The 25,862-nt window shown below is 35.8% G+C and overlaps 1 protein-coding gene and 1 pseudogene across 1 annotated transcript in view; both read left to right on the forward strand.

The window, feature by feature from the left end:
• NUDT3 (nudix hydrolase 3) overlaps positions 1–25,862 on the forward strand; it is a 96,529-nt gene that overhangs the window by 25,404 nt on the left and 45,263 nt on the right. Inside the window, exon 2 of the mRNA XM_074236517.1 lies at positions 13,986–14,096. Within this exon, the coding sequence (XP_074092618.1) occupies positions 13,986–14,096 (111 nt within the window). The remainder of the gene's footprint in view (positions 1–13,985; positions 14,097–25,862) is intronic.
• On the forward strand, positions 2,127–13,979 carry LOC141523373 (retinal rod rhodopsin-sensitive cGMP 3',5'-cyclic phosphodiesterase subunit gamma pseudogene; annotated as a pseudogene).

Raw genomic sequence — 25,862 nt, forward strand, 5'->3', positions numbered from 1 at the left:
GGAGCTGGTTTTGATGAAAGGAAAAAATCTTGACAGTTAAATTCAGCCTTCTTATTTACTTATTTTTAGTACTTTATATTTTAGATATATTGAAATTCATATTCAAAATGTCACTACTTAACTATTTAGTTCTAATTTGAGAATTATTGTTTGAATAACTCAGAATAATCAGTCATTTAACTTCTAGTCTGTTTTGTTGTCTTTCTGAATTTTGCTCAGAAATTGTGAATTTCAAAAAATTATATCTTAATATTATAATCCTGGATATGTATTGGGAGTATTTCTAGTGTTTCAGTAGGAAATTAGGAAACAGATCAGCTTGGTGCCCTGGAGTGTGGGTCTTTTTTTGAATCAAACCTAATGAAAACTTGCTTGCTTCATGATCTGAAGCAGAAGTTGAACAAAGGTTTTCAGTCTCTATCAGGAAATCCATCTTTTGTGGAAGTTAAATAACCCTTTCATTATGTTAGTTATAGGGAAAAAGAAGGAAAAGAATTACAAAAATGAGAAGAACCTTAAGAATAGGATCTTTATTATTCTTAGCATTATATACCAACCTCATAAGAAGTTTGGTGGGGAAAAAATTATCAAAATTGAATATGTCATTGTTTTGTTTTTTTGAAAACCATTTTTTCTTTTTTTACTTAATATTTATTCCCATTATTCTTGTTTAAGAGTAAACAAAATACCCCCTCCCCCCAAAAAATATAGACTCACTTGAGCGATAAAGGGGAGAGAAAAAAATTTAAATTTAACCCAAAGAGTCCAGCCATTGGGATAAAAAGTCCCTCTTTGATAAAAACTGCTGGGATAATTGGAAGTTAGTATGGAAGAAACTTATATTAGACTAACACCTACCACCCTTTACCAAGATAAGATCCAAATGGTTACAGGACTTAGGCATAAAAAACATACTATAAGTAAATTAGAAGATCAAGGACTACTTTTGTCAGATCTATGGAAAGGGGAGCAGTTTATGACTAAGTAAGAGTTGGAAAACATCACCAAAAACCAATTAGATGATTTCAGTTACATTAAATTAAAAAGCTTTTGCACAGATAAAACCACTGTAACCAAGATCAAAAGAAATGTAGTAAATTGGGAAACAGTCTTTACAACTAATGATTCTGACAAAGGACTCATTTCTAAAATATACAGAGAACTGAGTCATATTTTTAAAACAAAAAGCCATTCCCCAATTGACAAATGGTCAAAGGATATGCAAAGGCAATTTACAGATGAGATCAAAGCAATCTACAGACATATGAAAAAATGCTCTAAATCATTAATTATTAGAGAAATGCAAATTAAAGCTTCTCTGAGGTACCACCTCACACCTCTCAGACTGGCCAATATGACCAGAAAGGATAATGATCATTGTTGGGAGGGTTGTGGGAATCTGGGACACTATTACACTGTTGGTGGAGCTGTGAATTCATCCAACCCTTCTGGAGAGCTATTTGGAACTATGCCCAAAGGGCAACAAAAATGTGCATACTCTTTGACCCAGCAATACCATTACCGGGTCTGTATCCTGAAGAGATGATGAAAAAGGGTAAAAACATCACTTGTACAAAAATATTTATAGCAGCCCTGTTTGTGGTGGCAAAGAATTGGAAATGAAGTAAATGTCCTTCAGTTGGGGAATGGCTTAGCAAGCTGTGGTATATGTATGTCATGGAACACTATTGTTCTATTAGAAACCAGGAGGGATGGGATTTCAGGGAAGCCTGGAGGGATTTGCATGAACTGATGCTGATTGAGATGAGCAGAACCAGAAAAACACTGTACACCCTAACAGCAACAGGGGATTGATGTTCAACCTTGAAGGACTTTCTCATCCCTTCAGTGCAACAATCAGGAACAATATTGGGCTGTCTGCAAAGGAGAGTGCCATCTGTATCCAGATAAGGAGCTGTGGAGTTGGAACAAAGTGCAAGGACTATTCCCTTTAATTTAGGGAAAAAAAACATATCTTATTGTCTGATCATTTTACCTCTTAGAATTCTTGTCTCTTCTCTAAGGATATGATTTCTCTCTCATCACACCCCATTTGGATCAAGGTACAACATGGAAACAAAGTAAAGACTGACAGATTGCTTTCCGGGGGGTGGGGGTGAGGGAGGGAAGTAAGATGGGGGGGAAATTGTAAAACTCATAATATCTTTAATAAAAATTAATAAAAAAAATTTAAATTTAAAAAATAGTAAGAATTGTAGGTATGGCCAGGTGACGCAGTGGACGGAGCACCAGCCCTGGAGTCATGAGTACCCAAGCCCACATCCGGCCCCGTAAACCCAACGATCACCCAGCTTTGTGACATGCAAGCCACCCCAACCCCACTGCCCTGAAAAAACCAAAGAAAGAAAAAAAAGACCCAAATTAAAATCAAATAGTAATAATAGTAGGGGTGGCTGGGTGGCGGCCCCAGGCAGGCCACCCAGCCCCACTTGCCCTGCACCCTCCCCCAAATAATAATAACAAAAAATGTGCTTGAGTCTTTGTTCCAACACCAACAACTCTGGCATGGGTGGATCTCATTCTTTATTATAAGTCCATCACAAAAGTTACTTCTATATTTTTCTACTGTTACCATTGCTGATTGCAACTCCCTCCTTTCATATTTCTCCACTACCATGTACTATATTTTCTCTCTCGTTTCACTGACTCTGCTGTAGGGTAGCTGAGTGGTGCAGCAGACAGATCCCTGGCCCTGGGGCCAAGAGGCCCCAAGCCCCCATACCACCCCTTAGGCCCAGCATCCACCTGGCCCTATGGTCCCGGACAAGCCATCCAATCCCAGCCCCTTGCAAGAAGTAAAAAAGAAAATGTGTTATATTTGACCACTCTTCCCCCATGGTCCATTCTCTCCTCCTTCATTCACATCCCCACCACTTCCTCCTGTTCCCCCCCCCTTCTTACTCCAGATGTCTATACCCCATTGAGTATGCTGTTTCTTCTCCTAGCCACCTCTGATGAGAGCAAAGGTTCCCTCATTCCCCCTTGCCTCTCCCCTTCCATATCATTGCAATAGCTCATTGTAATAAAGAAAAATCTTATTATATGAAATATCTTGGCCTATTCCCCCTCTCCTTTTTCTTTCTCCCATTCCATTTCCCTTTTTTTCTATTGACTCCATTTTTACACCATATTTTATCTTTGAATTCAGCTTTCTCCTGTGCTTCAACTATAAAAGTTCTCTCTACCTGCTCTATTAACTGAGAAGGTTCATATGAGTGTTATCAGTGTCATTTTTCTATGCAGCAATACATGCAGTTCATCATCATTAAGTCCCTCCTATTTTCCCCTTCTCCTCCAATCTCTGTGCTTCACCTGAGTCTTGTATCTGAAGATCAAACCTTCTGTTCAGCTCTGGCCATTCCAAAAGGAACATTTGAAATTCCCCTGGTTCATTGAAAGTCCATCTTTTTCCCTGAAAGAGGATGTTCAGTTTTTTCTGGGTAGTTGATTCTTGGCTGCATTCTAAGCTGTTTGCCTTCCGGATTATTATATTCCAAGCCCTATGATCTTTTAATGTAGTTGCTGCTAAGTCCTGTGTGATCCTGACTGCAGCTCCATGATATTTGAACTGTGTCCTTTCTGGCTGCTTGTAGTATTTTCTCTTTGACTTGGGAGTTCTGGAACTTGGCTATAATATTCCTGCGGGTTGGTTTTTTGGGATCTCCTTCTCTGGGGGATCGGTGGATTCTTTCCATTTCTATTTTGCCCTCTGCTTCTAGACTATCTGGGCAATTTTCCTGTAGTAATTCTTTGAAAATGATGTCAAGGCTCTTTTCCTGATCATGACTTTCAGGTATTCCAATAATTTTTAAATTATCTTTCCTTAGTCTGTTTTCCATATCAGTTGTTTCTTCAATGAGATATTTCACATTTTCTTCTAATTTTTACTTTTTTTTTGAAGTATTGATTACTGATTTCTGTTAAATTCATCAATCTCCCTGAATTCTGTTCTTTGTCTGAAGGATTTGTTCTCCTCAGAGAGCTTTCTTATCTCTTTTTCCATCTGGCCAATTTTGCTTTTTAAAAGCATTCTTTTCCTCAATAACTTTTTGAACTGTTTTATCCATTTGACCTAAGCTGGTTTTTAGCATGCTGTTTTCTTCAGCATTTCTTTGGATTTCCTTGACTAAGCTGCTGACTTCATTTTCATGTTTTTCCTGCATCTCTCTCATTTCTTTTCCCAGTTTTTCTTCTAACTCCCTCATTTGATTTTCAAAGTCTTTTTTGAGCTCTGTCATAGCCTGAGCCCAATTTCTGTTTTTCTTGGAGTCTTTAGATGTAGGAGCTTGTGCTTCCTCATCTTCGGACTGTGTGTTTTGATCTTTCTTGGGCTCATGTGCAAAACATTTCTCAGTGGTTCCTCTTGTTTATCTGCTTGCTCATTTTCCCAGCCTAAGCCTGTTTTTGGGGTGCTTCCTGAGCTTTTGGGACACTCCTACAAGGATCTCAGTGTCTTCCCTCCTGGTCTGTGAATGACCATAAGCTCCCCCCTCTGCCACTGGGCTGAGGTGGGGGGGGGCCTAGACTGTGATCAGGATCTGAATGTGGTCAGAACCCCAGCATTCCAATGACAGAGTCCTGCAGTCTCTCTCTCTTCACTCCCCTCCCTAGGATCAATGGGCTCATGCTCTGGGGGCTCCTGTGTACCAGCTTCGCCTGCTTCTGTTTCCTGGATCTGGACTGCCATGGCCACATTGCTTACTGTGTGCCGTGGGTTCTGGGCTTCATGTGCTCGCTCTGGCAGAGGTCCCCCCGCTGTTCCCCCAAATTGTGCCTGGTGCTCCCCGGGGTGCAGCTCAGGAAACTCCCCCACTGCTGTGAGCCGTGGCTCCCAGCGCCCTGGGGCTGCCTCCTGGAGGCTGAAGTTCTTTTGCTCTTTTGGGCCACCCCTCTGGCAGAGACTTTGTGCTCTTTTCCAGGTTACCTTGAGTAGGAGAACTGCCTCACTGGGTCCCTCTGTGTGTTCTGTCTCTCAAAAATTTAGTTAGAGTCCTTAGTTTATAAGTTTTATGAGGAGCACCTAAGAGAGGATCCTCCTCTCTTGTCGCCATCTTGGCTCTGCCCTGATGTCATTGTTTCTTGATCATCTCTGCATTAATAAGACTAAGTCAACAAGATGGAAGATAATTCAAAAATAATTTTAATATCTTTAGCATTAATATTTGAATAAAGAGTACATTCTATACTTGGGGAATAGCTCTTTAGATAAACTTACACTGAATGCATGAAAAAGAAAATAACAGACATTTGATCAGTTTTCCTATCTTGCAATCTTTCTTTGCTTCTCCCTAAAACTCAATCTATGCTGTGACTTGACAGACTGGTTTCAAAGGCTGAGGTAAAGCACGCTACATTGCTGAATTATGTTGTCCCTTAAATATTATCTAGAGCAGGAATGGTAGTCAAATGTTTCAGTTTCAGATAGCTTTCTGAAAAATTGCTTATAACTAAATAGAGTGCTATCAATTTCTCAGGAAAACAGATTAATCAGTGAAAGGGAATATTATCAAATTCATAAGTGAAATTATCTATTAATAATCAGATGATTTATAGTACCCATTATGCTTTTGGTCGAGTCTTTAAAATTTTCTAAAAGCAGCCAGGAGGTATGCTCTTCTTTCTTCAGTGATAATGTTTTGAACTTTACTAAAATGTTTCATATTTGGTTTTTAACTGTCTTGTCACTAGAATTATATAAACTGCTTTTAGGAAATCTGGGATTTGCTTATTCATTAAAAATTATAAAGCCTAAGAGTAATATAGTGTTAAACATCTTGATGGACAGTCAGTAAATATTTTGATTTATGATTCTAAAGTACAGAGAACCTTCCTGATATTTTATAATCAATATTGTACATAATTTTCCCAGTTTCCTTTTCTTATCAGTATAGTACAGTTAATTAGGATTTTATTTTTTAAGTATGTGGCAGATATAAATGTACAAGTTACTAAAAATATATTGTTCTTCAGAGTCTCAACTAGTTATGCTTAATAATTCTATTTTGGTCCTTCTCTTTTTAGTGCCAAGGCTTCCTAATGTCATATAACTGCTCACTGGTCCACTCAAAATACAAGCTTCTGTTTTTTTCACCTTTTTTCCCATAACGTATTTTGTTAAAACACAGTTTTACCACCAACTGTTGTTTATAAAAGCTAGAGGAAGCTGGATTGAGAGGTGAAGTCTATGTTATCCCTTGGTTACTTTAAGTCCCTTTTGCCCATCTCATTCACATAATTGTTATTCTGACTGTGGAATAACTAAATATCCTTTGGCTTACTTGGACAGTGACCCTCTTCATTTGCATATCTCTGCCTCTTCTGACTCATAATATGTTGAACATTAGTATGATTATGCTGCCTCAAGACTAAAATAGACTACCCTGTGGTCAGTTTCTATTATTTCAGAATAGATGAGAAATAAGGCAACCTAGTACCATATAGGCATCACTGGTTTTTAAATAGTTAAAATAAAGTCATTTTATTATATAAAGTCACTATAAATTAAAGTTGTATTAAGTACCATTTCATCTTTGATGGCTTTAGAAGGCACTTGATTTTTTCAGTATTTTGGGTTTATTAGGATTGAGTTGTAATTGTAGGATAGTGTAGAAGTTGATGAGTAAACCACATTAATTCATGCTTAGGGACATTCACATTAATCTTTTTTAAAATTATATAAATAAATTTTAGTGTGGAATTTAACATATTTAAATATTTATTTAATGTTCATCTGTATAAAATTTCCTTGCCTACTACTTTTTTTTTAATGTTTTGATGAATTATGTATTTACTGCTGCTTTTATTCCTTGGCCTATCTATGATTTTCCATCCTTGTTATTTTTGACAATATCTTTCTTTAATCTTTCATATAATATCCATCTAACATACTATAGAATTTCCTCCAGATCTCTTAACATTAGAGAGGCAAGAAGTATCAATTGATACAAAGTAGTAATTTATTATAATTTTATTATGAAATAAGCATTTTCATCCTATATCTGTTTTTATTTGACCTATATATTTTTAAAAAAAATAGTTGATGCTTATTTGGTCCTTGAGGGTATTTTAAAATTTCAGTCCTTCTGGGGTTTTTATTTAATGAAGCCATTGGGCTATTTTTAATCGGTTATCTCCATTTCACTTTGTGATTCTTCTTTTCCTCCCATCCCTCTTATCTCTTCCCTTGTTGTCCCCCTCTCCTTTACCTTTTGTTTTGTTCACAAGTTATCATTATTAATATTATATAATTATACCAGTTTCTTCATTCACTTTGGGTCACCTTCAGTTCTGATTTTCTTGAGATTGTGGTGTTCCATGATTCATGATCACATAACATCAAGAGAATATTAGTTTTGAAAAGGTAGGCTGTTGCATCAAACAAGTTGTGATCATTGAACATGCACTTTGGTTTCCCAAATAAAATACAGCTTTTTTCTAGTCCTGTTCATTTATGGACCCAGAACTTTGTCCATCTAAAATATACAATGTCATGGTCCTTCAATCTTAATCCATGAATTCAGTTTCTTTTATGGATTGCTAAACCAATCTTTTGAGTGACCCCATTTTCATATTTATAACAAGAATGAAAAGTTCAGATACTAAAAATTGAATTAAAATGGCTCTTTTTTTTCACAGTAACTTTTTTTTTTATTTAAGGCTTGTCGTTGTTAAGCAAAGAGAAATTTAAATTCATTATTAGAAGCTTCCCCGAATGAAACATTTCTTATGCATTTCTTTATAAGGAATTTGGCTTGATTGATAATTATTACTGCATATTGGATTAGTAATGCTTATCAAAATTGAAAATTTTAGAATTTTAGACTGATAATTAAGTTCTTTTATACCCATTTTGAAGCCCTGAAACCATTGAAGATAAAATGTTAAGTTCAAAGTTTCACTCCTTTTTTCCACTCAAGTATGTTCTGAACCTGACAGCAAGAAGGGTTCTCTCTGTAATATTTAATAACTACAGGGGTGAGGAAAAATTAACAGTGCAAGTAACACTACAAAACAAGAGCTTGAATTAACAATTGTATTGGAAAGCCTACTTTTTATATTATAATTTTTTTAACAGAAAGATTTTATTTTGAGTTTTACAATTTTTCCCCTAATCTTGCTTCCCTCCCCCCCACCTCCCCAAAGAAGGCAGTCTGTTAGTCTTTACATTGTTTCCATGGTATACATTGCTCTAAGTTCAATGTCCTTAAGGATGAAAAATAAAGTATGAGAGATAGCAAAATTACATCATCATCATCATATAATTTTTTTTCTTTGATTAAAGGTAATAATCTTTGGTCTTTGTTCAAATTCCACAATTCTTTCTCTGGATACAGATAGTATTTTCCTTTGCAGATAGCCCAAAGTTGAGCCTGTTTGTTAACACTGATGGGAATAAGCAAGTCCATCAGTGTTGATCATCGCTCCCATGTTGCTGTTAGGGTGTGTAATGTTTTTCTGGTTCTGCTCTAGATTATAAATCTTTTACCCAGTTTAGAGAATATGATCATTGTCTCAATTTTGTCATGCCTTTAACAGGTTTCAAGGGTGAGGTTATTAATGATAACAGTACTATTACAAAATAAGAATTTGAATTAAGGATTGAGTTGAAAAGACTACTTTTCCCCTTCGCTTTTAAAACATCTAAATAAAATTTCTCCCCCATTCTTTTCTCTTTTCTGCCAGACAGCCATCTTATTTAACAAAATTGTTTTTTTTAGAGGAAAAAAAATCAGTACATCTAAAGTCTGAAAATATGTGAAATGTTCCATACTTTATAGACTTCTCACTTATGCAAAAGGGTGGGAGAAATATCTTTACATATCTCTTCTTTGGGGCCATGTTTTTTTTTGTAATTCATCAATCTTTGCTTCATTATTTTATGAAAGTTGTTTCTGTTTACATTATTGTAATCCTTATGTACATCATTTTCTTGACTGTTTCACTCTAAATCATTTTATGAAAGTATTCTTCATTTTTATAGCTCAGTAATGTTCCATCACGTTTATGTGCAAAATAGCCAGCTTTCCAGCATTCCAGCAAGATAGTTTTAGGACCATTGACTTAAAGCTATAGAAGTGACACTAATGTATTTATAGGAGAAGAAATTGAGAGTCATGAAATGCTAAGTTACTTGCTCAAAATTACACATCTATTAAGTGTTAAAACGTGGGATTTGTACTTAGGACTCCAACATTTTATAACTACGAAACCACTCTGTCTCCCTTCTGTTCCATTTTCTGGCTTCTGTTTGCAAGATGAGAGGGAATACTGAGTTTTGTATTCAGTTTTTTAGCAGGGTGCCATTTGAAATTCTGATCAAATCTTTAAAACACTGGCTGCCATCAAGCCCCTGTCTTGGTACATTAACTCATTTTCCATTACTCTGTTCTTCTGTACAGCAAAAATACTCAGTATTACCTTATTTCATCTGGTACTTCTAGCAATCTACTAAACTGTATGATCCCAAACTCTTTCAAATTCTGCCTCAGACACTTAAGAATTAGCTGTGTGACCTTGGGCGAGTCACTTAACCCCTTGTCTTGCCCAGAAAAAAAGAAAAGAAGTTGTTGTATGAACTTTATTTATAGACCATAAGAAACTGTTCATTAGTTAATGTTAGTAGAATTTCACTTAAAACCCAAAAAATACTTTTGTCCTGTTTTGGAGTTCTCAAGTTTAATCCAGTAAGCCTATTATGCCTATTTATGAAGACATGGTATTGTGCTAGTCACTGAGAACCAGAGACAGAACAAAAATATTTCTTTCCCTCATGAACATTTCTCCTGGAGGGAATGAAATAGATGATAAGACAAAGTTTACATGATAATTTGAAACTTCAGAATAAGAATTTATAGAATCTCATTTATTATTTTGAAATACTGTGTCATTGAAGCTTCTAGCTAAAAAGGGCAGCAATTTTATGTTATCTTTTAACTGGATTATCAAGGAAAATTGAAAAGGAAAACTATTTGCCATAAACAATCATAGTTGTGGGGTGGATAAGTGGCACAGTGGATAAAGCATTGGCCCTGGCATCAGAAGTACCTGGGTTCAAATCCGATCTCAGACACTTAATAATCACCTAGCTGTGTGGCCTTGGGCAAACCACTTAACCCCATTGCCTTGCAAAAAAAAAAAAACCAAACGTAATGTAGTTTCTTCTAGAAGCCACTTATTACTTTAAGTAATAGTGTTTCATTATACCTTAATACAAAGCAGAAGAATTTATTTTGATGGCATTTTTAGTTTATCTTTCACCTTAGTGATGATTTAAGCATTAGATAACACATTGATCTGTGACTTTTTTCTTTGCCTTTGAAATATGTCTCTGTAGATCAATTAAACAGAATTCTTAGAGAAATTACTAGTGAGCCTTATTTACTGTTGTTTACAAATTATTATTTCATTTATTTTTTTATTTTTCTTAAATTCTCATTATAGATTTTGTGTGGGGGTTCACATATTTTGTTCACATTTGTGATTTTGTTAATGTAGAGTTTTGTAAAAATTTCCTTCACTAATAACACACTGTCAATTGCTTTGTCATTTATAGGAAGAGATGATTTTTTTTTTTAGGGTTTTGCAAGGCAAATGGCGTTAAGTGGCTTGCCCAAGGCCACACAACTAGGTGATTAGTAAGTGTCTGAGACCGGATTTGAACCCAGGTACTCCTGATTTCTAAGGCCAGTGCTTTATCCACTACACCACCTAGCTGTCCCCTGGTTCTGCTCATCTCACTTAGCATCAGTTCATGCAGATCCTTCCAGGCTTCTCTGAATTCCCATCCCTCCTGGTTTCTAATAGAACAGTGTTTACATTTACCACAGTTTGTTCAGCCATTCCCCAATTGATGGACATTCGCTCAATTTCCAATTCTAACAAAGAAATTACATATATATATATTTTTTAATTAAAGATTTTGTTTGAGTTTTACAATTTTTCTCCCACTCTTACTTCCCTCCCCCCACCCCACCCCCACAGAAAGCAATCTGTCAGTCTTTATTTTGTTTCCATGTTGTACATTGATCCAAATTGAGTGTGATGAGAGAGAAATCACATCCTTAAGGAAGAAACAAAAAGTATAAGAGATAACAAGATCAAACAAGAATATATCTGGCTTTTTTTTCTAAATTAAAGGGAATAGTCCTTGAGCTTTCTTCAAACTCCAGGGATCTTTATCTGGATACAGTTGGTATTCTCCATCGCAGACAGCCCAAAATTGCCCCTGGTTGTTGCACTGATGGAATGAGCAAGTCCATCAAGTTTTTGAACACCACCCCCATTTTAGGGTGTACAGTGGTTTCTGGTTCTGCTCATCTCACTCAGCATCAGTTCATACAAATCCCTCTAGGCTTCCCTGAATTTCCATCCCTCCTGGTTTCTAATAGAACAATAGTAACAAAAAAAAATTTTTTTAAAGGGGGGGGAAGAAAAAGAAGAGGAAAAAATTTCAGCAACAAAAAAAAAATCTGATGAATTATGCGATGTTTGACACCCCTTGGCCCTAATGTCTACAAAGGAACTGGGAGAATTGTCTTATTATATCCTTTCTTGGAGACCAAATTTTGATATCTAACATTTATATAGTTATATAAGTATCCTATTTACCATGAGGATCTCCTGAGATGTTAAGTGATTTGCCCATGGTCTGATAAGTATCTGATATCTTTTCCCAAAACTACCACCTCTTTTACTTATACTTATCAATTTATCTTCTCTCCATGAGCCCCTTGCCCTCCCCTCCTTTTTGTGGAGTTCTAAATCAATTTATTTATATTTGGAGGATTTCTGTTTTTTAAAACCATTTGTAATGCATGGGGGCGGCTAGGTGGTGCAGTAGATAGAGCACCACCCCTGGAGTCAGGAGTACCTGTGTTCAAATCGTGCCTCAGACACTTAATAATTACCTAGCTGTGTTAGCTGTGTTGTCTTGGGCAAGCCACTTAACCCCATTGCCTTGCAAAAAAAAACCCAAAAAAACATTTCTAACCCTTGGACTGTGACTTAGAACAAGGTAAAACTAGTGAATACTGACTATTTAAGCCCCTTTAATATATTTATGTTTTAATTTAATATGTTTCTTTTTTCAGAGATAAATCATGAGATACCAGCTAAAGAAAAAAAAATCTAGGGTCTTAAAAACGTTTGAGTCAGACAGATATTTATTAAATGCCTATTGCGTGCCGTGCATAGAAATGGAAATATAATGGACTGGGGGGAATACATTCTGCTCTCAAGGAGTTTATATTTCTTTACATGTACACATATAAGTATATACACAACTTATATCAGGTATTTTGGGAGAAGACCAAAAACTAACCTGCTCAGACTATTTAGAATGACCTCATGTGGGAGGTGATGTTTGAACTAAACTTTGAAAGAAATTAGGGATTAAGATGAGGAAAGAATTCAGGTATAAAGAATAGACTGAACAAAAACCCATAAGATGTGATGTCACATTTGAGGAACAGCACAAGAAGGCAAATTTGGATAGGTTGGAAAGTATATGAAGGGAAATGATACTAAGGTTGGAAAGACAGTTTAGAAAGAGCTTTTAAGGGCAAAGAGGAGGGTAGCAAGAAGTGTTGAAGAAAGTTTGGTAATTTTTTTTACCATTTCTCTCCCATGGCCCCCTGAATTCTTGCTCAGTGTAGCATTTGAAGGACTGAAAGCCCCATCATGAACCTGGAACCACCCAAGCCTGAGATCAGATCAGCCACCAGAGTGGTTGGAGGACCAGTTACCCCTAGGAAAGGACCACCCAAATTCAAGCAGCGGCAAACCCATCAGTTCAAGAGCAAGCCCCCCAAGAAAGGCATACAAGGTTTTGGTGATGACATTTCTGGAATGGAGGACTTGGAAACAGATATCACTGTCATCTGTCCCTGGGAAGCCTCAACCATTTGGAGCTGCATGAGTTGGCCCAGTATGGCATCCATTTAGCTGATCCTTCCAAGTACAGGACTATGAAGGCAGCGTCACCTTTCCAGGCTTATTTATCCTTGTCCCCTTATCCCAGAATTTTCCATGTGACAATCCCACTTTCCTGTTCTTTTCCATTAAGTTCCATTCAGAAATCAGGTCTAGGGAAGAAATCCTCCTAAAATTGCTTGATCTCTTTGTATCTCTATCAGAAGGGCTGACCCTTTACTATAGGACTAATTCAGGGCTCCCGGAACACAGGCACTAGGTCAATCTTTAGATTAAAGTCGCATTTTATTCCGCCACCTAACCTCCCTTCCCTTTATTGATGTGTTCACTTGACTGTCCTAGGATTTTGCTAGGTCTAGGAGGTTGCAAGAAAGGGCTTGGGATGCTGGCATTATTGACTGAGCTTTATACTCAGCATTCTCAAAGTGTCTGAAGAGAATACATTTTAAAAATCCAGAGTTTATTGTATTCCTTCCTTGGATATTGGGAACTGGGAACTCAAACCTGAATGGTAATATAATTTAATTAGGGAGGGAATTACCCTACTGGTAGGGAAAGAATCAATTGATACACCCACAGTAACCCACTCTGCTGTATCTATTGCCTCCCCCATTAAAATGTAAGCTCTTTGAGGGAAAGAAGTGTCTTTGCTGTTATATTTGTATATTCAACATTTATTAAACTGCTTGGCAAAACTCTCAAATGCTTTGATCATTTAAAAAAAAAAGAAAGCTTTTAAATGGCTGTCTTAGAAGACTGTATTTAATTCAAAAACCAATACGAAACCATTGTTGAACAGATGAATGGTTTCATCTGCCTTAGAAATCACACTTTGATAACTGCAAAGGTAGAGGATGGATTGAACAGGGTGTATGGTAAAGAGATAGTATGCTAAGTTAGGGATAAACTACCATGGTAAGTCTGTTTAATTTGGATCATTTGGGGGTTGTTTTTGTTTTCTTTAACTTTAAACTTTTCAAAATAAGCATTTTATTATTGATCTATACATAGTTATACATATTTTTTATTATTAGGTGCTACTGGTGAGCAGTAGTCGTCATCCAGACAAATGGATTGTTCCTGGAGGAGGCATGGAGCCTGAAGAGGAACCAGGCATGGCTGCTGTTCGAGAAGTGTGTGAAGAGGTATATATAAAAGAAAAAAAGGACTGATCCATTGAAAACATTTACTGTCTCTTTTTTTAAGAAGAGATGTTATTTCCTTCCCCTCCAATTTCTTAAAGTAATATGAATAAATACCTTACCTCTATTCTGTTCTATAGTGTTCTAGTTTTTTTTGGTTTGTTTTTTGCTAGGCTTAAGTGACTTGTCCAAGGTCACACAGCTAGGCAATTATTTAGTGTCTGAAGCCAGATTGAATGCAAGTCCTCCTGACTTCAGGTCCAGTGTTCTATCTGATGCATTAACTCTAGTTTTACAGTCTTTTAAAGTATTTCCATTTATGTAATGTTTTTGGTATTATATAGAAAGGTGGTTTTTGATCATTATAAAATATGCCTCCCTTGTGGTTCAGAAGAAAAGAGGATACTATGCTACTTCCTGTGAGGGTGACCTTGGGGGAATCAATCTACTTTTGTGTCTTCTGTAATCTTATCACCTCTCAGTAAATTGAGAATTTAATCAGGCCAAAACTACCTCAGAGAATATATTATAAACCTTAAAATGATACAGAAATCCCAATTAGTCATTAGCCCAAACATACATTCTAATATAGCTCTCTGCCTGCTTCTAACTTTTCTGGTGATAATAATGATGATCTAGTCAGGAGCCTAGGAAAGGTGAACCATTGCAATGTCAAATGACTTGTAGTTTTGCAACTCCTGAGAGGAAAGTTCATGAATGAAGGAGAGCAAAAAGCCCTTTATAAGAACTTCTAGGTACACAGATGGAAATGCATGAAGGCTCACAGAACAGAGTTTCTTAACCTTGTGTCAGGGATTCCTTTGGCATCTGAAACCTGAAATAAAAATTATTACAAAAGAAACAAACAGTTTTGAAACACAGTTATCAGAATATTTAAAACAAGTTAATAGAGAACACTTGTAATAGGAAATACGGTACATATGAGAGATTCCACCTGCAAGTTGAACATATTCAGTTTATACTCCAAAATTGAACAAATAAATGGTAGCTAACAACATTTTTACTTTTTAGTTAAGTGATTTTTCTGAATTTAGCAGATATTTACTAAGTATAACTATGCTAGTTACACTGTGAAGTTAAAGCAGTAGGAAATAAAATTTCTTTTTCAGAGCTTAGATTCTATTGGGAAAACTTTATACTCATATATAAAGCAAGATATAGCTAAAAATTATATAAAAACCATAAAGCTGTAGAGTAGTATAAACCTTGATTGTACATTCTTCAGTTCCTTTTTCTTCTACTTTTTAACTGGAGTTCTCAAGATTTAATTCTTAACTCATTGTTCTTTTATCTGTTCTAGAATTTTAAGTATTCCCTTATTTATTGGAGATTGAGGGAAGTTTTTTGTTCTGTCTTCTTCTGGAAGGCCTCTACCGCCATACTATGTACTGAAACTTCACTTCCTCAGATTTTCTTCTAGTACTTTGAACTCACCCTTGCCTCATTCATGCCTTATCTGTCTATATGTACACATCATTTCTGAAGGAGAATGTATACTCCTTAAGAGCAAGGATTGATTTTTTTAAAAATGTCTTTGTATTCCTGATTCCTAGCCTAGGGCCCAACTTAGTGTAACTATTTAATAGAGATTTATTGAGTTTAGTAGATTTTGGAAAAATGGGAACTGGGTTTGAATCCTGACTCTTATATGCTACCTCTGCACCCTTGAGTTTATCACCTGTTGAACTAGAATCTTCCAGTTCTAAATTTTGTGGTCCCATAACTCGAGCTCTAATCTCATATTTTGCACTACTTATAGTCCATGTCCACTTGAATGTGTTTAAACTCAATATATATACTAATCCAAATTGTTCTTCTTTCCTCTCTGATATTTCTGCCACTGACTCCCCCTTGCTATGTGACTGTGTAACTGAATTGTCCTATACACTTTCCAGTAGAAGTATCCCCCATGTTCAGTGTTCATTTTTATTGGGATCATTGAAGATTCCTCCTGTTTAGACAGTAATCTTATTTAGACAACATAGTACTACTACTCATGCTGTATTATTTCTCAGCAGCTCCCTAAGCCCCATTCTGATTCTTGATACACCCAGAATTTTCCCTTCTGGATTCCTTGAAGCTATCTATCTAATAGATTCTTTGTAGATTAAGAATCTATCCCATAACTGGCCTATAAGCTTGAATCATTTTAACCCCATGGTTTCATTTGAAAGTTTATTCTTGTCTTAGCATCTCTCTCCCCACTAATTACATCTTGTTTTCTATCTCATATTCATTCTGATCTTCTAGTTCCGATTCATTCCTTCATCATTATTGACCTGATTCCACTCAGGCTTTTCATACAAAATCAGTTGCCACATTTTTCTAGAAATAAGATGGCTCTTATCCACCCCCTAAAGATTAGATTGTGCATATAAGGCATATTATGATTGGGGAGGAAACAATATGCCTCATCAAAAAATGGATCAACATTCTCCCAGGCTTATAGACTGGAAATCTAGGAGTTCATTCCATTCTTCAGTTAGCATCATAACCCCACTAGTTCTTTATAATGTGTTTTAAATTGATTCCTTCAGTTTGTGTTATAACAAAAACAATGACCTTCTGGTGTCTCTCATCTATTCTATCCCATAAAGCACTGCCAAGTTGTTCTTACTAAAGTACTAGGTTGTGTATTTTTTCATTTCATTCTCATGCTCAAGTGGCTTCCTTATCACATCAGATCTGAATTTCTTAGCTGTAACATTAAAGATTCCTAATCATTTGATAGTTAGCTTTTCTCATTCTGTTTTATTTCATGTTGTTTAGCTAATGGACCCCTTATGCTTGCCCACAGGTTAGAGCATTAAAGGATTCAGAAAGGATTTTTAGAAAGTTTCTAGTTCAGAGCTATCATTTAAAAAATAAAATGTATTGATGCCTTTGTTTTTATTAGCAGTCACTTTTACAAAAATTTTGCATACTCCAAACCCCTCTCCAGGTTGAACCCTTCCCTTGTGACAAAGAAAAACAATTATACAAAAACAGTAGAGTGACTGATTCTAATATTATAAACAATATTCTAGCCTAAGTAGTCACCTGCAACACTACCATGAAGAGGCAGGGGTTTTAGCATTACTTTTTCTCTGCCCATTTTTAGTTTTTCAGTTTGCTGAAAAGTTTGACTTCCTTTTTACAATTTTTTCCATTTATATTGAAGATATTTTATATATTTTTTTTAGGTTTTTGGTTTTTTTTTGCAAGGCAGTGGGGTTAAGTGGCTTGCAAAAACCTGAAAAAAAAAACTAGTCATCACCAGTCAACTCTCTATACTCCCTTGAGTATAATTTTATTCAAACAAAAACAAAATCACACATTAACTAATTTTGAAAATGTTTCTCTTATTTTATACCTCTGGTCTTTTAACAAGGAGATGAGATTCTTGCTTCATTAACTAGTTTTCCTAAATCATAATTGATACTGCATTGATCAGAGTTCTGAAATCTTTCAAAGTTTTTTTTACCGTTATTATATATAACTTGTACTGAATTCTTTGAGCCAAATTTTAAAGAAAGAATGGCTATGAATGGATAGAAAGTAAGTTAGAAGACTTTCCTGACCTCTGAGCAGCAGCATGAAGGAAGAAAGGGGCAATAAAAAAGAATGAACCATGTACTGTTGAGAATGTTTGCCTGGCAAGAACAGAATGGCATTTCTGCATAATGAATGATAAATGTGAGGATTATGGCCATGAATCTTGGTAGCCTTTGCCCTAGTTTCATTTATGAGTGGAAAAAAATCAGGAGTGAGATCCAAGTAGCATAGATAGTGGCCAAGACAGAATAAGCACAACTCTTAACAGATTGTAAGTACTGAGAAAGGCTACTTGATCTACTGGAAAGAGTGGCTAGCCTTGCACTCAGGAAGGCACCAGAGGTTCAAATTCTGCCTTACATATTTACTAGCTGTTAGACACTATACAAGTTACAAATTACATAACCTCTTTGGGCCTGAGTTCTTCATCTGTAAGAATTAAAGTGGGTGGTATTTGATGGTTTTTATGTTCACTTCAAGTTCTGTGATTTTCTTATCTATTGATATCTTTCTGCTACTGGTTTGACAAGAAATGAAGAAGCTTACACTTAAACTACAGTAAGTTAAAAAAACGAACTTAAAATCAAAGCCCAGTGCTAGCAGATAAAAGTTTTTAAAGTTTGTTAGATATGTGGTTATTGTGGATGTGTTGTTGGTAATATTTTAGTGTGATAGAGGTGTATATATTATATTTTTAAATACTAAAGAATTGTTTGTTCATAGGCTTAATATCTCTTTTTAATTTTTTTATTTAAGGCAATGGAGTTAAGTGACTTGTCCAAGGTCACACAGCTAGTAAATTATTTAGTGTCCGAGGTCAAAGTTGAACTCAGGTCCTCCTGAGTTCCAGGGCTGGTGCTCTGTCCACTGCACCACCCAGCTGCCCCAGCTTAATATCTCTTGCTGTGGGTGGCAGTAGCAGAGAAAAATAGTAATATGAATCTATTAAGAGTATTACATTTTCTTTGATGTTTTAAGTTGCTTCTTTATATGGAAGATTAAGGAGAAGTGTAATTCTATGTTTGGACACACCTTTCCTCACTCCCAGTAGGTAAGCCTATATACTCAGTCTAATCAGTCAGATTCACCTGATGGTAATTACTGACCTTAAAAAGTAAATGAGAAAATATTTCTAATGAGATGAATAAAGACTTTTTCTTCTGTGATGCATTCAGTAGACAAAAGGAGAATTGTCTGATCTATGTAGCCTTTGTCCTCTTTTGTTATTATTAGATGTTAGTCCTTGGGAGTCTTAAGCTGTGAAAATTTCCAGCTTTTTAGACTGGGGAGGGGGTGTTTTCCCTTTCTAAAGCTGTGGATGAAGACTTGAACATATACTCTTCTTTTTAAAAAAAAATATTTTTTTTTTTTTGCGTCCACACAGCTAGGTAATTATTAAGTGTCTGAGGTCAGATTTGAACTCAGGTCCTCCTTATTCCAGGGCCAGTGCTCTATCCACTGAGCCACCTAGATGCCCCCATAAGTGCCTTTTCTTAAGTGTAGCCCAGTTCAAAAGCAAAAAGCTAAGACTTGGTGTCCATCAATAAGTGTGAATAGCTACTAAGTTAACCAACTTTATTACTATCCATTATTGCTATTAGAGAAGTAGCATTTTCATTGCTCCTGAGGTGGACTTTGCAGACATGTTTCCACTTGGGCAATGTTAGGATTCCATATTTTCTCAAAATATTGGGAAAGGACTGGTCATGAGGTGATAGAGTAATTGCACTTACATTTTTCTCCCTTTCCAATTAACTATTCCAATTCCTCCTCAGACTAAAAATAATTCATTCTGAGGTCCAAGAATTACTTGGAATTAGATCTGTTTTAGGCCTTCCTTTTACAGGTGGGGAAACTGAGGACCAGAAAAATGAAGTAATTAGTTTCTGAGTGTGTGCAAAAGAAACAACTGATAAGAAACTTAAAGTACTTTGTTTAGTTTTGGTTTACTTTAGTAGATATAGAAAACATTTAGGTTGTTTTTTTATTTCAATTTTATTATCATTTCTGACTTATTTCCCTCCTCCATCCACTAAGAAAACAAGAAAAATGAAACTGTTGCAAACATGTATATAGTTAAGCAAAACATTCCCACAATTCATATTCCCCTCCCCCCCAAAAAAATATGCTTCAGCTCCTTTCAGGAAGATGGATAGTATTTTATCATGAGTTCTCTGAAACAGCAATTGTTTCTATCTTGTCAGTCAGAATCCCTCAGTCTTCAGAATTGTTTGTTTTAGCAATATTATTGTTACTGTAAAAATTGTTCTTTTGGTTTTGTTATTTCACTTTGCATCAGTTCATATAAGTCTTCCCACTTCTCTAAAATCATCATTGGTTTTAGAAGTATTTCATAAACTTGTTTAGTCGTTCCCAATTGATGGAAATCACCTCGATTTCCAATTTTTTTCCATCATAAAAAGAGCTGCTGCTATAAATATCTTTGTATATATTAGACCCTTTTCTTCTTTAATCTCATTGAGATATTTTAGATAAAATTAAGACAACTGAAGAGTCAGAAGTTGAAGGACTTATATAAAGGAGAAATAGGGAAATTTGTCTTCCCTTGACACCCAGGAAGGAATATAATTTATAAATAGAGAATAGAGCTAAAATCATTAAGCCACTGGTGAACTAAAGGTTCAATAAAAGGTAAATGCTTTCTTCAGTTATAGTCTGTTCACTTTCAAAGGACTCATGATGAAAAATGCTATCGACCCTAGAAAGAGAACTGATGAACTCTGAGTGCAAATTGAAATATATTTTCACTTTCTTTTTCTTTTTTTCGCACCACAGCTAATACAGAAATAGGTTTTTACAGGATTTCACATGTATAATTGATATCGTTTTTCTTTTTTTCAGTGGGTGGAGGAGGTGAGAAGGCCAGAGAAAATTTGGAACTTACATTTTTTCAAAAACACAATGCTAATAATAATACATTTAAAAATTCGAAAATAAAATGCTAGGTGCCGTGGGGAAAAAGAGGCAACAGTAATCGCTGTTGTAATTAATGGCATACTTGGAGCCAGTTGTAAAACAAGAAAAAAAACACAGTACAATTGTCTCCTGCATTGGTAATGTTATTTGTTGCCTTAAAAATAATTTGATATTAACCACAAAACACATGCTCATGTATGCATACAGACACTCCTCATATACATATACACACACATATCTGTATCTGTGTGTCTGTATGTATTAAGTCTATTTCCCTAGTCCTCAAATATAAAATAGATCTTTGATATTGATTCAGGAACTTCCTTTCAGCAATGGAAGTACTTACTGATACCTGTCCATTTTGTGGAACTCCTACTTTTGCCATCCCCAAATTTTTCCATGAGGGGTTTATTCAATACTTTGAATGCTTTTTTTGCCATTGCAAGAATAATAGTGGAAAACCCTGCTCCTACTTGAGAACCCTCATTTTTTTTTTTAAGGTTTTTGCAAGACAATAGGGTTAAGTAGCTTTCCCAAGGTCACACAGCTAGGTAATTATTAAGTGTCTGAAGCTGAATTTGAATTTGGTCCTCCTGACTCCAGGGCCATTGCTCTATCCACTATACCACCTAGCTGCCCCCATAGCCCTCACTCTTGCCACGTGACAACCCAACCTTCCAACAATTCCTTGATAACATCCTTATTACTATTCTTTGGAGTTCCTCTGATAATATATTACAGTCTGCTCACACTCACTACAAACTTATCTTTTGCCCTCTCTGTACTGATATGTGGTTCTTCAAAGGCAATGGTATTTCATGTCTTATAACATCCAGCTATACTAATGGAATGTTACTGTTGAAAAGTTAGGCTTTTCTTTTCATGGAAAATATATATTGGGAAATACTTAACATGTTAAATTAAATACAGTAGAACCAAGATAATGTCCATATGTGGTTTTCTAAGTCAATAGTCATCCCACAGGAAATCCTTATGTACTTTATTTGTTCATTTCACTTTTGTCCAATTCTTTATGATCCCATCAGGAATTTTCTTGGGAAAGATGGAGGAATGGTTTACCTTTTCTTTCTCTAGATCATTTTACAGAGTCAAACAGGTTTACATGACTTTCCCAAGGTCACATAGCTAGTAAATGTCTGAGGCCAGATTTGAACTCAGAAGATGAATTTTCCTGACTCTTGAACCTGTTGTTCTATCCATTAAATCATATAGCAGGCTCCATGTACAGTTTAGTGGCCTCTATTTCTTTTAAGTTTGTCATCATTGATCTAGAGTACAGATAGAGTTGGAAAAGATTAGTTGAAATTCTGCCTCTTGAGATCTGAGCTGAGCAACCATGGACACATCTAATCTCTTTGCTAGTGGAGGGTCTTGCTTTGATTCTGATGGCTGTTTCCTAATCAGGGCTGGATTGCTGAAGGCTGGGGTCACTGGCAATTTCTTAAAATAAGACTATTATGAAGTTTGTCATATTCATTGACTCTTTCTTTAACTTGAACATTTTGAGACCATTATAGGGTTATTAATTGACCTGATTTCAATATTGTTGTGTCTCAGGAAATAGGGAGGCCCAAGAAAAGGAATAAAAACAGGGAATCTACCACCAGTCAGTGGAACAATCAAAACACACAATGTTTATAATTTAGTTTTCTGTCTTATTACAGATCACCAAAACAGATATAATAATAACAATAATAATAATAATAATAATAATAATAATAGTTTGAACTAGTAAGATAATTACTAAAATGTCACACAGAAATATGAGCACAAACTTTTGGGAAAGTGGTGTCAATAAACTTGCATGATTCAGGGTTGCCATAAATCTTCAGTTTATAAAAAATGTATAGTACAACTAGTTGTGTTTAATAGGGAAGATGACATGAAAATAAATAGGTACAAATAGCATACCACAGAGTGGTTGAAAGGTAACTTTAGAAGGAAGCTCTTAGAAGAAAAAAGGGTTCTAATTCTGACTTTGCTTCTCAGTGTATAAACCTTGAGCAACTCATCTTTGAACTTTAGTTTCCTCATGAATAAAACAAGGGAGTTGAACTCTAATTTTTGAGGATCCTTCCATTTCTGTGACTTTTAAAATGAAAATTAAACCTATAACTGAGTCTCCTTAAGTAAGGACATATGGACATATTTAGACCTTAGAGAACTAGAATTTTTTTGATGATCAACAGATAAAACTCAGTGATGGAAAATTATATTTGTTGAATGTGGAGGAAACTTAATCTTAAGGTGTTATATAGGTGATAGTATATGCATAGAAATATATACATCTAGTAATTAATAGGCATTCATTAAGTGCTTGGGTGATGCTAGGGAATCAAATAATTGAAAATTTCTCTTTTTTGAGATAACTTAGTTGTTATTGGGGAGATAATATATACATTTGTATATATACATGTTCTCATAATATTAGGTAATTATTTTAGTGGCATATCAGGTTACCACATAGAAAGTGGTTCTTAAACTGAATTTTGAAGGAAAGTTGAAGTTCTCCAAGGACAGTTGTGAGAAGGAATTGCTTCCAGAGCATGAGCAAAGGCACTGAAATAAAAGATGGTGTTATGAATGAAGAAGAGCAAGAAAAGAATTGAACTTGAACTGTAGGGTCTCAATATGATTGGAAAGGGAGGATGGAGCTAGATTGCAAAGAGCTTATATTTCCGAACAGTAGTATCTGTATTTGATCCTACTAGGGAATAGGGTGCTATTAGACTTTGAGTACAGGAGTGGCATGCTAGAGAGAGATCTGTGCTTTAGAAACATTACTTTGTCATCTCTTTTGGGGCAGGAGAAACTTGAGACAGAACGGAACAGTTTGAAAACTGTTGCATTAGGGGCGGCTAGGCGGCTCAGTGGATAAAGCATCGGCCCTGAAGTCAGGAGTACCTGGGTTCAAATGGGGCCTCAGACACTTAATAATTACCTAGCTGTGTGGCCTTGGGCAAGCTACTTAACCCCATTTGCCTTGCAAAAACCTAAAAAAGAAAAGAAAGAAGAAAGAAAGAAAACTATTGCATTAAGACCAAAGCAAGAAGTAATAAGAAGTCACATAGAGAGGGGGGCAGATACAGGAGGTAGAATCAGCAACAATTGATTGGATATATGGTAAGGAAAAGTGAATAGTTAAAGAAAACTTTCAAAGTTGTGACTCTGGGTGCCTTAGAGAAAGCCAGAAAAAGGAAGATTGGGGTGATTGAGTTCTATTTTGGACATATTGAGTTTAAGGAACCTATGTGATATCCAGTCAGAATCATCATGTAAATGATGTGTGAAGGGAGTTGAGGTGAGAAAATAGGGCTGGATATATTTGAAAGTCATCTACATAGAACTAATAAATCCAGGGGAGATGATGAGTAACTTAGAGAGAGAAGGACCAGTCAGAGCCCACAGTTATTGGACAGTTATTGGAGGATCATGAATGATAATCTAATAAAGTATCTTGAGAAGAATTAGTCAGGTGCATAGAAGGAAAACCGAAAGAGAACAATGTCATGAAAATCTGAAGAGAAAAAGTATCTTAAGAGAGATAAAGAAGGATGGGGATTTAGTATCAGATTTGGTAACTAAGTTGTTGCTCTTCAGTCTTTTCAGTTGTGTCTGACTCTTTGTGACCCTACTTAAGGTTTTCATGGTAGAGATGCTAGAGTGGTTCGCCATTTCCTTCTGCTCATTTTATGGATGAAGATACTGAGACAAACGGGGTGAAATGACTTGCCCAGGATTAGACATGTAATATCTGAGATAGAACATGAACTCAGGTCTCTCTGACTCCAGGCTTGGCACTCTATTCACTTCATACTTAGTTGCCCATGGCATCTAAGAGATCATTGCTAACTTTGGTTGAGAGCTAAAATTAAGAAGGTTTGAGAGGTGAATAAGAGGAAAGGAGTGTAAGCAAGGGGAGTAGAGAGAATTGTATGGGGGAGTTGAGTATGAAAGAGTAGAGTAAAGGAATAATAGTTTGAGATAGCAGTGTCAAGTGAGAGGTGTGTTGTCCCCCCCCAGGATGGAGACACTAACCTTTTCTGTTTGTAGTCAATGGCTATCTCCCAATACTTAGGAGATTAGTGATTGGGATGGACGGGGGGGGAATAAGGATGAACATTTTGGGGAAAAGATTGGAGGAGATGGGTGACCTTGGCTTCCATTTTCTCATTAAAGTTTGAGTTGAGGTCCTCTCCAGGGATTGGGGCTTTAGAAAAGAAGAAAACAGCTATTGTGGATAGTGAAATTAGAGAATCAGATAGAGAGGAATAAAGAAAAAGCATTAAAGATCTAGTCATCAGAGTTATATGACTTCTGTCTCCAATCTTTAGTATACAAGTAGTTATTAGTGACATATGCCTACTCTCCCCCCCCCAAAAAAAATTTAATACTCTTAATTGCTGTCAGTAGCCTGCCCCCTTATTTTCTAAAATATTTCTGAAATATAATTCCATTCATTTAATGCTTGGTTCATATGGAGCTTGCAATCCATCAAAACCCCCAGAACATTTTCATACAAACTATATTTAACATTATCATTCCTTCCTTGTTCTTATGGAGATTTTTTTCAAACTATGTAAGAATTAATATTTATTCCCTTTAAATTGAATCTTTTTCTCTAATATTCTATATAATTACTATCTAGTACTTATACTGTCTTACATTACAACATAATTGTCCTTTCTCCCTATCACCTTGCTATGGTCTGTGTACAATACATAACAAGCACTCAACAAATGACATTTATCAAAATACTAGATGCTGCCACTTTTTTCATTTCTCTACACCAAGTAGGTGCTACTGTTCCTTAAAACAAATGGTACAAGGGGCAGCTAGGTGGCGCAGTGGATAGAGCACCGACCCTGGAGTCAGGAGTACCTGAGTTCAAATCCGGCCTCAGACATGACACTTAATAATTACTCAATAATTACCTAACTGTGTGGCAAACCACTTAACCCCATTTGCCTTGCAAAAAAAAAACCTAAAAAAAATGGTACAAAAAGCATTGACCCTAATTTTCTCACAAATACTAAAGACTTAGTAGCAGAATCCTTTCTTTATTCAGAAAAACCTCTTTTTGTTTTGAAATACTGACTGGAGACAGAGTGGCTCCAAAAAAAAGAAGAAAAGCCCATTGAAATCCATAAAAGACTATAATAGTACTCTTCCAACTATTGGAGCCTACAGTTAGAGGCAGTGTATTAAAAGGCATGGTTTTAAAATACCTCTCATTTGATACCATCTAATAGATTT

The sequence above is a fragment of the Macrotis lagotis genome, chromosome 5 (genome assembly GCF_037893015.1).
Source record: "Macrotis lagotis isolate mMagLag1 chromosome 5, bilby.v1.9.chrom.fasta, whole genome shotgun sequence".
NCBI classification, from domain to species: domain Eukaryota; kingdom Metazoa; phylum Chordata; class Mammalia; order Peramelemorphia; family Peramelidae; genus Macrotis; species Macrotis lagotis.